The sequence below is a fragment of the Mycteria americana genome, chromosome 3, assembly GCF_035582795.1.
Source record: "Mycteria americana isolate JAX WOST 10 ecotype Jacksonville Zoo and Gardens chromosome 3, USCA_MyAme_1.0, whole genome shotgun sequence".
Taxonomy (NCBI): Eukaryota; Metazoa; Chordata; class Aves; order Ciconiiformes; family Ciconiidae; genus Mycteria; species Mycteria americana.
The window spans coordinates 23,257,409-23,275,129 of record NC_134367.1 but is presented as its reverse complement, the minus strand read 5'-3'; the positions used below and the strand labels follow the sequence as shown (position 1 = coordinate 23,275,129).

Sequence of the window (17,721 nt, the reverse complement as noted above, 5' to 3'; positions counted from 1 at the left end):
CAGCCAGGATGAAGAGGCAGGCGAAATATTCTATAAGCAGCTGGGAGAAGTCTCACAATCTCTAGTCCTTGTTCTTGTGGGGGACTTCAACTTACCAGGTGTCTGCTGGAAGTAAAATACAGTGGGGAGGATACAGTCTAGGAGGTTCCTGGAGTGTTTGGAACATAACTTCCTGACACAGCTGGTGAGTGAACCAACTAGGGAAGGTTCCCTGCTGGACCTCTTGTTTGTGAACAGAGAAGGACTTGTGGGTGATGTGATGGCTGGAGGCCGTCTTGGGCATAGTGATGACGAAATGACAGAGTTTTCAATACCTGGAGAAGTAAGGAGGGGGGTCAGCAGAACTGCCACCTTGGACTTCCAGAGGGCAGACTTTGGCCTGTTTAGGAGACTGCTTGACGGAGTCCCTTGGGAAGCAGTCCTGAAAGATAAAGGAGTCCAGGAAGGCTGGGCATTCTTCAAGAAGGAAATCTTAAAGGCAGAGGAGCAGGCTGTCCTCATGTGCTGAAAGAGAAGTCACTGGAGAAGAAGACTGGTCTGGCTGAACAGAGAGCTTTGGCTGAAACTCAGGAAAAAAAAGAGAGTTTATGACCTTTGGAAGAAGGGGCAGGCAGTTCAGGAGGACTGCAAAGATGTCGTGAAGTTATGGAGGGAGAAAATTAGAAGGGCCAAAGCCCAACTAGAACTTAATCTGGCTACTGTCATAAAAGACAATAAAAAATGTTTCTATAAATACATTAGCAACAAAAGGAGGGCTGAGCAGAATCTCCATCCTTTATTGGATGCAGGGGGAAACACAGTGACAAAGGAGGAGGAAAAGGCTGAGGTACTTAATGCCTTCTTTGCCTCAGTCTTTAACAGTGAGACCAGTTGTTCTCAGGGTACCCAGCCCCCTGAGCTGGAAGACAGGGACGGGGAGCAGAATGAAGCCCCCATAATCCAAGGGGAAATGATTAGCAACCTGCTACACCACGTAGACAAACTCAAGCCTATGGGGCCAGATGGGATCCACCCAAGGGTACGGTGGGAGCTGGCGGAAGTGCTCACCAAGCCATTTTCAATCCTTTATCAGCAATCTGGCTAACGGGGAAGGTCCCAGTTGACTGGAGGTTAGCAAATGTGACGCCCATCTATAAGAAGGGCCAGAAGGAGGATCCGGAGAACTACAGGCCTGTCAGTCTGACCTCAGTGCCGGGGAAGGTTATGGAGCAGATAATCTTGAGTGACATCATGTGGCACGTACAGGACAACCAGGTGATCAGGCCCAGTCAGCGCAGGTTTATGAAAGGCAGGTCCTGCTTGGCTAAGGGATGATGAGGGAAAGGCTGTGGATGTTGTCTACCTAGACTTTAGTAAAGTCTTTGACACCACTTCCCACAGCATTCTCCTGGAGAAACTGGCTGCTTTTGGCTTGGATGGGTGATAACGCTTTGCTGAGTAAAAAAATGGCTGGATGGCTGCACCCAAAGAGTTCTGGTGAATGGAGTTAAATCCAGTTGGTAGCCAGTCACAAGCGGTGTTCCCCAGGGCTCAGTATTTGGGCCAGTTCTGTTTCATATCTTTATCAATGATCTGGACGAGGGGATCGAGTGCACCCTCAGTAAGTTTGCAGATGACACCAAGTTGTGCGGGAGTGTTGATCTGCTTGAGGGTAGGAAGGCTCTACAGAGGGACCTGGACAGGCTGGATCGATGGGCTGAGGTCAATTGTATGAGGTTCAACAAGGCCAAGTGCAAGGTCCTGCACTTGGGCCACAGCAACCCCATGCAATGCTACAGGCTTGGGGAAGAGTGGCTGGAAAGCTGCCTGGCGGAAAAGGACCTGGGGGTGTTGGTCGACAGCCGGCTGAATATGAGCCAGCAGTGTGCCCAGGTGGCCAAGAAGGCCAATGGCATCCTGGCTTGTATCAAAAATAGTGTGGCCAGCAGGGAAGTGACTGTCCCCCTGTACTTGGCACTGGTGAGGCCGCACCTCGAATACTGTGTTCAGTTTTGGGCCCCCCACTACAAGAGAGACATTGAGGTGCTGGAGCGTGTCCAGAGAAGGGCAACGAAGCTGGTGAAGGGTCTGGAGCAGAAGTCCTGTGAGGAGCGGCTGAGAGAACTGGGGTTGTTTAGCCTGGAGAAAAGGAGGCTGAGGGGAGACCTTATTGCTCTCTACAACTACCTGAAAGGAGGTTGTAGCGAGGTGGGGGTCAGTCTCTTCTCCCAGGTAACAAGTGATAGGACGAGAGGAAATGGCCTCAAGTTGCACCAGGGGAGGTTTAGACTGGATCTTAGGAACAATTTCTTCACTGAAAGGGTTGTCAAGCATTGGAACAGGCTGCCCAGGGAAGTGGTTGAGTCACCATCCCTGGAAGTATTTAAAAGATGTGTAGATGTGGTGCTTAGGGACATGGTTTAGTGGTGGACTTGGCAGTGTTAGGTTTCAGTTGGACTCGATGATCTTAGAGGTCTTTTCCCACCTAAACAATTCTAGGATTCTAAGAAAAAACAGGAAGGACAGGAAAAATTGTACATTAATAAAGTCAGCCAAAAGAAAAAGGTACGTCTGGAAGAAGTCTCCGCCAGTACGTCAGTGGAAGTGGGATGTCCTTACTGGAAAATGCACAGCTGGAATAAAAGAGATCTCCCATGTTTTTAATTGTGGAGAGGCTTGTATGCTACATCTTTTCAATGTTATTCAGTCCTAGGGAGTTAAATACAACTCCAAAACATGTGGCAGACTACTCCAAATTAAACAGCATGCCTTAGAGCAGACAAGCATTGCTCGGGCGTCTTCTGAAAATAAAAGTTATCTAACACTGTGAGCATCTTAGATACAGAACCCAATCCCCCATACTCTCCCACTCTTCTAGTAAAAAGGGGTGGTGGGGGAGTGGGGGGTGGAGAAGGACAAAAACAGCAAACACGAGTTTCTTGAAATAGATTTCTTTTTAGAAGTTAGCAATGTGAATTCTAGTCCTTATTTTTCCTAACTTACATTCTTTTTGCAAGAAAACTTTTATAACAAAATCCATTATTCCCACATCCCCTGAAGAAAAATGTTTTGCTCTTCAAAACCTTGAAGAGCTTCCACAAAATTGGGGATTGCAATACAAATGAAGTGAATCTGAGAGGAAAGACTGACTATCACTTCCAATGCTGTTTCCATTGCTTAATCCTCTCAGGACTGGGAGTCTTCCCAGATCATGAAAGGATATATTTTTAGGATAACAATCTACTTAAACAGTTGAATTGTAATTTAAGGGGAAAGGAATATAATCAACATGTTAAGAAACCAGTAGCAAATAAAACATATCTTTTACTTCTATACTTTGCACAACTGAATTATGTACGATTAATGCATACCAGCCAAGAGATCTGTCCTTGCTTCCGAGTTGCCTCAAAGTAGCCAGAGTGAGGCAAGACACTACTGAAATGGGGAACACAGATACTTCTGCGTAGGCACCCCGAGTCCTTTAAAAGGTGAAGGAATAGTTTCTTTTAGCCCACGACCAAATTCCTCCACTGGGAATGAAATACCAGTGTGGTCTACTGTACCCATGTGAAACCAATGAATCCAAGACCCCTCCAGCGTTACAGCTATATTCCTCTGCGACCTATATGAATTCCCTGTGCTCCTTGCCATTGACTGGTAGTTGCTCTAGAAAACAGTACTAACATTTTACCTTACTTGCTGTATGAGTAGAAATGTCTGTCTTTCGATTTCTCTGCTCAATTACATGCTCTTTAACTCTACCCACACACTGCACTGTGTTGGCCAAGTCGTACATTTTGGCAGTGGACTTCAAAACTACATTCCTCCGCAAGAGAGAGCCTGTGTATAGTACACTCACACACACATCCACACCCCCTCAGTCCACGTGAATTATATACTGCCTGGGCAACCATTTCACAAATAGATGGAAGCACTAAAAAATAAAAATCCCAAACTCTGGCATATAGAAATCAGTCATTCTACACACTGCTTTCATTTAGGAATACTTAGTCACATTACTAACATGACTGGTTATCAGACCTGTCTGCAGTTTCTGCTGCTGCTGATGTACGCTTCTCTCTTCCTTCAGTAGCTGAGCTGTATGCATTGGGAATGCTTTACAAAACAACATCCCCCCACACATATGAGAGTGAGACTGTTGTGAAAGTGCTACATTACAGCTAACGGTTTATATCCAGTCCTGAGAGCACAGGGGCTAGTCAGCACTCGCCTTTCAGGGGAGCATGTTTTATTGATCTTGGAACATTTAACATGACATCTAAACATCAGTGAAATCTCTTGCTCATTTTGTTTTTAAGACTACATAGTTCTAGGTGAAGCACAACCATGACTTCTCATAACAGTAAGAAGAGGGGAAAAACATCTCTCTGGAGGAGCTGGTTGTAGCGAAGGACCTTGAACTCCAAAAGGGACTTTGGACTGTGCTAGCAGCCAGCTAGGACACTGTGCAAAGACTGAAGCACCAGCGCACTCTGCTGTGACCGTGCTTTTTAAGCAGAATGGCACAGAGATCTGTGCCAGCTGGAGTCTTAAAACAGCTTTATGCTCACACATATCCAGAGTCTCCTGGCTTGTCCAATTATTTTAAGTGGACTAATATGTGTTAATTATCTCTATACCTGGAAGTCTTGATACTAAAGTCTGAGGACCTATTGATCTTGAGATAATAGACCTGATCCCTTTGAAGTCTGAGTCTACCCCAAACTGCCTATATTTTTGCACCACACAGAGACCAGATTTTAGTGGATTAAGCTGGACAGTCCTAGGTAGACACAAATCCAATAAGGCAAGGCAGTCTTCTGGCTGGTTTGAGACTGAAGTGTATAGTTCCTTATTCTAGCTAGACATCCAGCAGTACTAAGAAGTCTAAAATGACCCAAAGGATGCAAACTAACTTTAGACAATAATTTCTTCCACAGCCTGCAGGTTTCCTCTTAACATCACTGCAAACTACCTGCTTTTCAGTGCCAGTGCCTCATCTAGATTCTGAATCTCTGGCAGAAGTGGAACCAATGACCTGGTCCTTTATGGCTATGGTCCCTGTGCTGCTGATCTTCTGTAGATATGAGAAAAGCTAGAGAAAAACACTGATGAAAACCAACATTTGGGTAATAGGCTTATATTCACCTTGTGGGCTGTGGTGAGGGGAAGAGAATCAGGAAATCAAGAAGTGAAACCCCACCCACTCAGGAATATTAAAATAAAAGATTTTGGTATCTTTACTCAAACCTCCTGGTTTTTAACTATTTAAATTACATTCATTCCTACTATCAGATCACCTTTCCAGAATTGAACTAGTACTAAAGAAAAACAAGTAAACAAAAAAAGCCCTTCTTTTTCAAGTCTATAGCGGGTATGTTAACATACTCATCCAAGTCAACCAAGTCTTCCGGAAGAAGAAAGGTCACAGACTAAAGTATATGAGAGTTTCTGTAGTGTAAAAATGGGACATTAGACATTAGCTAATCAAAGATGATGCCATGTTTAGGTAACTGTCTCATGTCATGTTAGAGAACTGCTACACCCTGCGTTCTCTTCTAAACAAATCCAGGGGGTGAAAAAACCTCATACTTCAATGAGTTGCAATCAAAACATGTCAGGTTTAGATGTACGTTAGTGCAACGTACATGAAAGAGGAGAGAAGTGGAATTTGTTAACCTAGATGACAAAATCTAGCGGGAGGGAAGACAGGATAAACAGTCTTCAGGTATATAAAAGGAATCTGCAAGGAGCTGAGAAACAGGAGGCACCCATCGTCCACACAAGTTAATGCAGCTTAAGCTGCAGTAAGGAAGACTCAGTTTGTGTATCAGGAGAAGTTTTTGTTGGTGAGGTCAAGGAAGCTGCATAAAAGGCCTTGAAAGGCCACACAAGCATCCCTCAGGAAAGAGGTGGTTGCAGCTGATCCTCCTTTGGGCATGGCATAGGCCTGCTCCCTCCTCATTCTTGACTCCGTGCTAACATGACTGGTCACTTCTAGCCAAAATAAAAGAAACAGAGGTCTGGCCTAGAGATCCCGAACCTCCTTATCCCAAGGATAGGCTAACACAAAGCTGTGGCTAGGGTTCAGCCTTCAGAAAAGGCAGAAGGTTGTATATAAGAATATGCTGCTTGCAATAAGTAGAAACTTTACCTCACCATACACCCATCTGTATGGTGACTGCTTCACAGTCCTGACTTTGCTGATATGGTAGTGTCAGTAATGTGGAGGAAAAAAAGAGTGCAGGAATCTCTAGGGAAACATGAGAGCCCTAAACTATGTTCTGAATGCATTAGATTATATCCTTTATTTCACTTTCAGTCCAGAGCATTTAAATATAATTTCTCCGAACTGGATGTTTTCCTCCCCCAGGTTCATGTGGCACTATTCAATTAATTACTGTCAACATTTTTCACAATACAAGCTATGTCTGACAAGAAGTTGTCACAGTTTGTCACCTCTGCCACTGGGTATTGCCTCACACCCTTTCATCAGTTTATCCTTGCAAGTCCAGTTCAGTTCTCCCTTCTTCATCCTTTACTGGTCATCCCCAACACCTCTACAGGGTTCAGGTAACGGGTATTGCTCATAACAGCTCTATTGAGAGGTTTTATTTATCTTTTATTTCGCAAAAGTCGGCATCATATGCCTAGCCAACTAAAAGCAAAACAACCTTGATACCAAGGTACGAGAACTTCCGGATTAACTAGAAGATTAAGAAAGTACTTACTCTTGCTTTATTTTCACCCCTCTAATTTCCATTTCCATAGAAACAGGGCTGGAAAGTACCAGCAGGCAGCCTGCAGCTGAACATCTGAATGAGAACGCTCAGGTTGAACTCAGCAAGCAGACAGCAGGTGAAGTCTGCAGGAACTGTCTAAAAATCTATAGCTTCATCTTGAAAGTAAAAGGACAATCCCAGTTTAAGCAAAGAATTTCTAAAGAGGATGATACATAACCCTAGTGAATATTCTTGCATTGCACCAGCTGATAATCTGACTTTCTCTTCTATAAAACATAGGAATAACATTTCTTTATCTCAATGGCACAAGACAAAAATTCATCACAATTAATTAAGTACTTCGTAATGTTCAGATGGAAGATGATATGCTAGTGAATATGGTAAGTTATTTTTGTAACAGGACTTTGGCTTCTGAACATTGTCCTGTAATTCCTTCTGCGAAATCAAACTGGCTGCTGTACAGTTCATGCATATGCATAGTGAGCCCAGTCATTTGGATGGCTCTTCTTACAAACATCCATTGCAGTTGAATAAATATATATACAAAAAAAATTAACTAGTAGTTAGTAACATATTTTCTAGTTATAAAACACATTGGTTTTGAGCACTAATCCACACTCCTTTTAGTTTAAAAGCTACTAAGGCAACACAGTTGTAGATATAGTTAAGAAAAAAGGAAGCAATGTTAACTTCTTTATATAATTTAGTAAAGTTTAAAGCAGAAACTCTTTTTAATACTGTCATGGTTTAACCCCAGCTGGCAACTAAACCCCACACAGCCGCTCGCTCACTCCCCCCCCAGTGGGATGGGGGAGAGAATTGGAAGGGTAAAAGTGAGAAAACTCGTGGGCTGAGATAAAGACAGTTTAATAGGTAAAGCAAAAGCCGCGCACACAAGCAAAGCAAAACAAGGAATTCATTCACTGCTTCCCATGGGCAGGCAGGTGTTCAGCCATCTCCAGGAAAGCAGGGCTCCATCACGCGTAATGGTTACTTGGGAAGACAAATGCCATCACTCCAAATGTCCCCCCTTCCTTCTTCTTCCCCCAACTTTATATGCTGAGCATGACGCCATATGGTATGGAATAGCCCTTTGGTCAGTTGGGGTCAGCTGTCCCAGCCGTGTCCCCTCCCAACTTCTTGTGCACCCCCAGCCTACTGGCTGGTGGGGTGGGGTGAGGAGCAGAAAAGGCCTTGACTCTGTGTAAGCACTGCTCAGCAGTAACTAAAACATCCCTGTGTTATCAACACTCTTTTCAGCACAAATCCAAAACATAGCCCCATAATAGCTACTGTAAAGAAAATTAACTCTATCCCAGCCAAAACCAGCACAAATTCCATCTTAGATTTTTCTTCTGTTCAATATTTGCTCTTCAAGCAACAGGAAGAAAAGCAAACAAGCAAAGGATGAAACATTACTGTCTTGGGCTATACTTTACCCAATGAAGAGATTGGTTATTATTAAACTCCTGCTTTTGTATCTAAAGCAATTACCACTCTCTCAAGAAGATATTATTCATTCTTTGCAGAGAGCAGAACATTGGTCACACTTTTTCTCAATGTAATTTTAGCCAATGCAGTGGACAAAAGAGAATGATTATAACAAAGTATTGAATGTCTTGTGCAAGTTCAATATCAGCATATGAGAGCTGGCCTGAAAATGGATGATGAAGAAACTTGAGACAGCATAAATATTTTTTCTTTTTTTTTTTTTAAAGAGTGTTTAAAGTTTAAAAGAGCTTTTTATTAGAATCAAGTCAGCCAAATAGGTGCGGCTGCTCTTTACTGTACTATGTTCTTCACTATCAGAGAGGAAATGCAAACTTCAAGCACCAGAGAACAAATCAACCCAAGAAGCTGTTAGTGACTATTGATTCTTTCCTTCCTTTGGGATCTTCAGTGGAAAAAATGAGCCCAAATTTGCAGTCCACAACATATTAAACTCACAGTTATGATGGAAAAGGATAGTACAGAAGCTGTTTGTGCAATTTCCTTGCATGACAGGAAACTAATAATTGTGTATCAAGAGCACAACAGCAGCAGACAAAGCACACAGCTATCAGTATCTCTGCAATGCAAGAATGTCCATTTAACAGCTGCAGCAATGGTAAAAATCGCACAGAGCACCTTCTGCTAACGAGTCCCATTGATAACTCCTGTTTTACTGCACCAAGTATATTTGTGCTCACCTTGAGGATCATTTACTGTGCTCAATCACGATACAGGGAGCCCTGGAATAAACAAAAATCAAACTCCAAATAATTCACTTATCTGGCCTAAGACTGCTTAAGCACAGCATACACAAAAGCATAAGCTTTCAGATACATTTCCTCTTTTTATTTGTATTAAAGTATCTATAGCTAAACAACCCACATGTACTGCCTGAAGAGCTCTATTTCAAGCAAGACTGGAAATAAAAATAAATTTAAAAAATACATACATTTAAATAAAAAGCAACCCACAACAGGGAACACTCTGCCTTCTCTATTTCAAAGTTGCATTCCTGCTCCTTAATTTTTTCTGGTTTTTAGGAATGCCAAAACATGTTGTATTTAATGGCTATCTTCATTTCAAGGGTAGAAACCTTGAAATGTGTAGAAACACATTTCAAGAAACTTCGGTAGAAACGGAGTGTACTGCTCATACTGCGTGAACAGCTCAGGAGGGGGGAAGGACAGCCTTAGCATCTGTCTAAGGTTCACAGAAGTGACTGTGCAGTAACGAGGGAGGACTTCTGACTTGGCTGAAGAGTTTCTGTTGGCAGGGGATGGATCATTGCTGGGAAATATTTATAAAGGGAATTAGAGCTGGCCGCACGTGTACACAAAGGGTGGTGGATGTCCATCAAAAGGGGTGGGTTATTTCTCCCAGCTGGAGCTGGAGAGAGAGGATTATAATTCAAGAAAATGAGCAAGCTGCTCCCCACCAGGTCATTAGTACCTTCACACTGTTTCCCCTTATGATCTTGTTAGCAACACCTGTACAGAGCATGTAACTGCTTTTCTTCCAATTAACTTTATAACTGCTAATGCATCCCAGTGGCTGCTGGTTGGTTAAGTTATGGGAGATGCAAAGAAACCAAGAAGGGACATCAGTACAGCTCTTATAGTATGCTTACGGCATATAAGAAGGAAGTGCAGAATAAAGGTGTCTGGTTTGGGATCTTTTGCTTCTTGAGGCACAGGGTATGTGACAGATACAGGTTCTAGATACCAGCTAACATGATAATGAACACGTGTTATGCCAGTGCATGCTATATGAACTGTCAATTTAGTAATGAAAATATATTTATTATTAATGGAAAGCCACAAATAAATTAACACTTAAGAAATGAAACATTGCTGTCCATTAGAAAAGCTTAATGCAAGCAACCAACCAGCAGCATTCAGTGTTTTATTTAGAGATTGAGGTTTTTGTAAATGTTTTACATGTTTGAAAAATGAATCGTTCTTTAACCTTTGAAACACCTAATCTTGTTAAATATGCATCTTCTTCCAAAACTGCTTTGCTGTGGAATGACTGAATTACGTTTTTTATCCTCCCTTTTGAAAGGCTCTGCAGGAGATGTTTTTATAGCCAAGTTAAAAGCACTGAGAATAAAAGTTCACGGTAGAAGTACTAACACACCGTCACCAGGGGAAGGAGACCATCGCTCCCATGTACCTTTCTTTCCACGCATAACTCTCTTCTCCAGTTTAGAAATACAGAATATCAGTACTGACAGAGTAAATGTTGCCACTTCAAACTCTTACACAGTGTAGGAAGGACAGTGGGACATGCAATTTTCTAGGGTACAGGCAAGCCAGGGCCATACTACTTTTAAGGCTAATCGCATATCTTCCCCAAGAATCGAGGTTAGGCTAGGTCTGAAGGGCAGCCAGATGAAAGCATGGCCTGGCAGCACTGGCCCCATCATTCCCAAGGGCTTGTTTCTTTCTCTGGGGTGCAGCTCCTGCGCTAACAGCATGAAAGTGCCTGGTCGTGGGGGCACTCTTGAACGAGGAGCCCAAGACCCCCAAGCTGGCCACTCCTGAACTGTTGAATGGATACAAACCAGGGGGGAAACGACTACTGCTTCTCTCTTTCACCCATCCCTACTCCCTACAGCATCTGTGTTCTTCCCTAATGGTTTTGGAGGTCTCATTTTATGCTTCTTCCCCTTTTTCCTCTCCCATCCCTCCCCCTAGTCCATCTCTCTTTATCCTTCCCTCCTTTTTATTAGGCACAACACCTAAGTCTGCACACTGCTAAATTCCTCCAAATGCCAGCAGCTGAACACAGACACAGACCTACAGCTCGCAATCAGGCAATTTCTCTGGGCTCACTTAATGAGAATGGAGCTGCAGAAGATTATAAATGATATATACATTTGAATGCAAATAGCATGTTCTGCATTTACACAAATTTAATGAATGTCTTCTTAGTTTGGACTAGTTGATTCAGACATAATCAAACAAGAAAATGGTTCACCTATCTCTAATAGACTCAATGAATCAAACTCAAGAATTCAGTCATTCTTTTCCTCCAGAAAGGAGCTGAAAAATCCCCCACATCCTGTCTGAACTCTTGTCCTTCTCTCTGCCAAGTATTTAAACACCATAAATGGGGGAAATGGGGAAAATGGAACACAGACATCATTTACTTTGCACCTGCTGGCAACTCCCAACTATATAATAGGTAGGCATAAAAATACTTACTGAAGCAGTCACACAGAAGCAATAGAAGTAACGTTATTTTCATACCTAAGTGTGCTTGAGTTGTACAGCAGTTGTTACGTACCAAAACCTGATAGGTTTCCTCTTCAAAGAGCCTAGTTCAAAATTTTCAAAACCAAATTTTACATTAGTAAGCTCCTCCCTTCTCTTATGTCCAAATGAAGGCACTTTTGAAGGTGACCGCGATTTTAGATATTGGCTTTCTTGATATTGATTATAAAGGCATATTTCACCCTCTTTAGATAAATGGTCAGAGTCTTACTGCCCAACTCCAGGCCATCACTTCAGGAACACTGGCTTTGATATCCACTTGATACACTTTTGTACAACTCAAGAAGAGTTTGGTCATCAAAGGAATCTGGATCAAATTCTTACATTGCAAATAAAAGAAAAAAAAGATAATCGGCACAGGGTATTAGCACAGAAGCACACAGACTGGGCTGAGGTCATTATACCGTGATTCCTTAGTCCAGTTTTCAGAAAAGCTTGAAATAAATATGAAGGCCAAAGTCTGTCTGCAATCTGTTCACTAATTATAAACTTTCAAATTCTTGCTAGAAGAGGTGTATTATTAACTGTCTTACTATAATGTATTTCTGCCATGTTCACAGATGAAAATGGAAATGCGATTTTAAATTTCATGTGAGCAGTTGCAGGTAACCACAAGTCACACGACAGTTCAACACAGTTGTCAAGTTCTCTATGCAATTACCCTTAGTGCAAACTGTGCCTTAAATACAAGTAATAGCAAGCCAAGGAACACACTGGTTTATTTTGATGGTAGCTGTTGGGGGAAAGGGGAATGAAGCCTGAAGAGCTGCAAACAATCATATATGTTCTATTAAGAAGATATAAAAAATAAGCTATATTTTTCCTTCTACTTCTCTGAAATTAGTCTGTTAAATCAAACTCACAATTGCATATGCAGTCACTTTCACCCAGTTTATAAAATTATAAAAGGGATTTTAAAACTTATTTTAAAATAAATTGTTTTTCCTGTAATAAAGGAATGTAAAATTAAATCATCACTTTCTTCTCGTCCGTGCTATCATTCTCATCAATTGATTTGTTCTGGTCACAAAAGTATTACTTTAAGTCTACTCCTGCACAATAGCAAGGCATTATTAGTGATACTCCTTCTGTCTACTCCTTTAGTCTACTCCTCCAGTCTCTGAAAAATAAGCATAAAGCAAGCATTTATCTGCAGTCAGAGCTACACATAAGACTTACTGCTTAGCACCTTTGTGAATCTACAGGACCAGACTGCGGACTCCAGTATTAAACCCCTTTTCTTGCCAAAATTGTAACTTTATAATTAACAATAGAGACGCTTCAGAAGTTCATACAAATACCTTTATAAGCAAGACCTGATAGCAATCTCTACAACAGCAGGAGCTCCAGAAAGTTAACAGAATACACAAAATATTCACATGAAAGCAGGTAATTTAAACAAAACATCCAAGTTGTCACTCCCTAGAAGAGAATTTCAATGACTGTAAATAGCAAACAAGACTTCTCTATATTATCTAATTTCTGTTTGCATTTCTCCCAATCATATTACAATATTAACTCATAAGAAAGAAGTTTACCTGTGTTCCTGTCAGGTAAAATACAGCAATGCTTCTGCAGTATGCCAGGCAGAACCTGTTGCAACAAAGAAACAGACGTTAATGTAAATATATATTTTAACATCAGATGAACAAGAGCTGATGACTGCTGGAGTGCACATCTGATCAAGCTTTATGCTCTCATACTGCACCCAAATTAGCTATCATGCAATGCAAATGTGAACGCTGCTCATTAGGAGCTGCACACAGAGACAAATCTTTTACAAGATTAGCTTCTTACTACCTGCCTGTAAAGCTAGTTTCACCCTCTCCCATAGACTACAATATTAAGAAGCTGAGTAAAAGAACATAATTAAGCGTGCTCAACTTAGAAAGACAGTATGTTATCAGTCAATGACGTTGCTGTTCCTGATTTTGCATATGTGGCCCCGGGGCTATGAGATGTAGCTTTTCACAAATCACCCCGGACCAAGTTCCAAAGCACAGGATTTCCCTCCTCACACACCCAGTTCCAGCAGACAACACAAACCCCCAGAAGCTTAAATAGGAAACTCAAGGGAACGGGGACAGAAAAGATCCCAGGCTTGTGGTTGACTACATCCACCATGCTGAGATGCCTCTAGGAGCCAGCAAGAAATGCCACAGAAGCCTCCCACCACCGCTGGTCCCTTTCTTGCAGGCTCACCCTTCTTCACAGGTTTATGCATGCAAGTCACCTGTTTTGGTGCAGGCAACCAGCGCTGCTGCTCCTACCAGCAGCAACCTGTACTTGAAGCACCCAAGATCTTATTTTAAGCTGACTTTAAAGTCTATAATTAACACCCTGTACAATGCTATCGGCATCTGTAAAACTGTACCTTAAAGTTTAATGGCTTTTCCTTTGCTATTTCTGAGAAAAAGCCAGTTAAAAATGGTGCTCTGAGATGGCCTCTCTAAATTTTCCCTTCGGGGTCAACGTGCACCCTTTAGAGCCTGAAATTTAAAAAAACCAACAGTTCATTTCTACGGATGGGAGGCCCGCGTAACCACTGTCTGGAAATGCTGGGCACCTAACCGCGACAAAGACACCAAGCCCCACCACAGCTTGCATTAAGTTTTTGAAATTCAGGAATGAAAATCCTTTAGGGACTAGAGATATTTTTATTTTTCACAAAGACTGCTACTGCTGTTTGGCCAAGGTTAATAGCTGGGGATGAGCCCGCTAAGAGTCAGACACGTACCATCCCTGCAGCAGCACTGCATGTCCCATCCCTCCCTGCGGGACTTTTCCAATACAGGCTCTGGTAGCCCCAGGGGGATGAACACCTCGGCTTGTGTGTCCTCCAGCACAACAAATTAAAGTCTTAAGAAACTTGCTGCACCATGCTTCTTCCTGAATGCACACATGCAGAGGCAGGGCCATTGCAAAACTGTGCTTTTATTGCCATTATAAGCTGAAAAGTCAGTCTGTGGTCAGAAAGCTGCCCTGGACAAAAAGCAGTGGGTAGAACCGTCAGGGATGAGAACAGTTTCCCTCTCAACTCCTCTGAACTCTACTGAAGGCAAAGTATTTAAATGTAAGCTCTTTCTTACAGAAAAAAATCACTTATTCTGGCATAATTCTAAAGTTAAACTTGTGGAAAAAAGGGAAAACAAACTGGGTTTAAGCGGCAGATGTTAGACACAGGGTAATTGAGTCAGATCCCCAGAGATATGTCTCAGCAGATCCCCTCAACAGCTTATCAAGGAACTGCTTTGTTGCAAATACAATTTATGGTCACATCTGGGGCTTTATTGCATTACTGTACATAGATCTTGTAAACATATTTGTCTTGCTAAGTAGCTCATTTTTCTCAAATTCCTTCTAGCTCACTGTTTCACACACACACACGTGAGAACTTTTGTCCTAGTACAGGTCTTCTGGAGGCTGTCAGCCCAGTGCTTCCTTCTCTAGACATGACATAGGACCTCATGGGTCACGCACGGCCACTTTTGAAAGCCCACAAAATTTGAGGGAAGAAGGAAAATCTACCTTAGGTTCACAGCCACCTCCTTCCAAGATGTGCGCTGGTCTTCTACTTCATTTTGTTGCAACCCCGTTTAAGCAGCTTCCACCATCCTGAGTTAAGGCACTTGACATTACGGCTCCCTGCCCACAGAAATACCCTCACCAGGAGGCAGACCACGCTGCGGCACACGTGTGGACATCTCATACTTCCAAATTTCTGCATGCTTAGCTATACCAGTTAAGTACCATCCCTTCTCATCTCTTGGTCTACACAAGACCTTTCAATAAGTAAATGGCTTCCTTAAGTGGAAATCCTTCTCCCTTAGTCTCAAAACTAGCCTGTTTGCTTCAGGGAGGATTATTTGAGAGAACAAAGTAGGACTTGAACCAAAGTATCAGCTTGCCTTACCCCGATTCACAGGCAGCTTGTATTTTAAGAAGAATCAATAGCACAAATAACAATCTGCTGAAAACCACACTCGTCATTCTACAGTGTTTCTTAAATTTTAAAATAAAAAAATCCAATAATTCTTAGGAGTACAACATCATACATACAAACTATAGCATTTTCCTTATGGCTACGCATGTAAATAACAGCACAGTCTTAAAGGCATCGAAAGGATAAAAATTAGACGCAGAGAACAAAGAAATCCTAAAATGAACAGAGACAGTCTTTCAAAGCAGTGTAACACAAAGACTGAATTTTAAAACAACACTGTCTTACTCAGACATAAAGTAACATTTAGTTCCTAGTGAATCTGTCACATTTTCTTCCCCACATTCACGAACCATGGAGAAGCATTATGAATTTATTATGAGCACCCAGTTAATCAAATTAAGACTGAAATTAAAAGAAGAGACAGAAAAAGCAGGTCTGGAGTAGCAAGACAATTTCAATGGGGAGAAAAAAGCTCTAGAACATAATTTTTCCTTCCTAGTAGACTGGATATAGATAAGAGAGTAGTCATACTGAAAAGAACAAGCTAGAAAAGCATTTATTTGTCCTTTCCCTTCGCTCTCTTAAGTGTTAGGTAGGCAAACAGCATGGCAGAGGCTAAAACAATGCTTCCCTCTCCCCAGCCCTTTAACATGTTTACCCTGCACAAAGCCAGTTTCTGGCTGGTAGGAGTTTGATATCAACCTCCCACTTACTTATCTACAGTATACAGATTTTTACACTGTACCCATCTCCATGGTATCCAAGAGCCTCTTCACACTGCTCTCCTCCCACTTTCTCCCCACTCCATTTCTCTCCTCCTTAGGGAAAATGACAGGAGAATTCCTCAGCAAAACTGTCACCTTTCCCTCTACATGTCTCTCCTTTCCCCTGCTGCTTTCCTTTCATTCATTTGCATGCTGTAATCCCCAGTTTATTCCTTACAATGCCTTATGTCTGCAAGCTTTTTCTTTAATTTCACAGATAATCCCTAGATTAATTTTTTTTTTTTTTTTTTTTTGGTTTGAAACTTTACCTACACAGGCAATTTGTGTGAGAATCTTCACCCAAATCAGACCTGGAGTGATTTCTGCTGTAGAAATCAAAACATAGGAGCAACTGGAGGGATTCACATGCAGGGAAAAAAAACACATAGAGAATAGAATATTGTTTTAGAACATTATTCTTTCTCCTTAGCAAAAGAGAAACAGGTTTCAACTATATTAAACTGATGATTTAACCTTCAGTTGTTTTACAAGCTCTCAGCTGGGAGCTAAGGCATTGCAACGCTAAATTAAAACTGGACGCATAGATGCAGAAACAGAATAAATAATACAGCAGGGGGTATGTTCTTAACATCAAGGTGCTTCCCTAGCAGTAGCCAAATTAGCTCTCATCCACAGTATACAGTTAGGTGGTCACATGTAGCAGGAACATAGTCTTTGCCCACTGTGCCGAGCCGAAAGCTTCCTCAAATTCAGTGAAAAATTCTAATTGATGTTGGTGGATATTGATCAGAAACTACTTACATTTGTTTTCACTACAGCTTGCTGTGCTTAGAGATATATAAATATATAGGTGCTATAATTAGTTGTAGCTATATGTAATATAGGTATGCAGAAAGCTTCTCAGAGCAGCATGGGGTAGCTATATAGCTGTTTACAATTTACTAAAGCTCATATTTTTATATGTCTGCTTGGAAACTTTCCTTCATTTCATAAAAATAAAACATCTGAGTACTCTGAGTTTTCAGCATGCAATACTTTTTTGGAGTGATTTAACAAGAACTTGAATTAATTCCTACAAAATTCTTTTAAGTTTGGAAAGTACTAACCTCTAACACAATTTAAAAAAAAAAAACTTACAGAGAAGTGGAAACATGTGAAGGAAAATAATTCTAGTATGGAAAAATGCCTCAGTGAAATGGGCATCTACTCACTTAAAAGGATCTGCTACACAAAGATGTTCAGGCCTCTCGACGGTACTGAATGATAAAGATGTTCTGCTTTCTACTCCACTTATAATTGGTCTGTTAAGATGGCCACAGAAAAGTGAGCTGGATACTATTTTCCTTTGTCCTTTTACATTTTTTTCTGCTGAAAAGTAAGTCAACTGAAAATGAATGTTGCACAGGTCCAAAATTACAGAACACGCAACTCAGGAGTCCGAGTGCTCTATAGGTGAAATTCAAGACAGAAGTTGGCAAGGATTTATACTGTGGTTTATAACTTGCCAGAAGGAAGGAACGCCAACCTGAATTTCAGGTCCCAAGCTGAGATATGATATTTGTCTC

The 17,721-nt window shown here is 41.6% G+C and overlaps 1 protein-coding gene across 1 annotated transcript in view; it reads right to left on the bottom strand.

Moving 5' to 3' along the window:
• DLGAP2 (DLG associated protein 2) overlaps nucleotides 1-17,721 on the bottom strand; it is a 478,821-nt gene that overhangs the window by 386,325 nt on the left and 74,775 nt on the right. Inside the window, 1 exon segment of the mRNA XM_075498032.1 lies at nucleotides 13,027-13,081. Coding sequence (XP_075354147.1) covers nucleotides 13,027-13,081 — 55 coding nt within the window.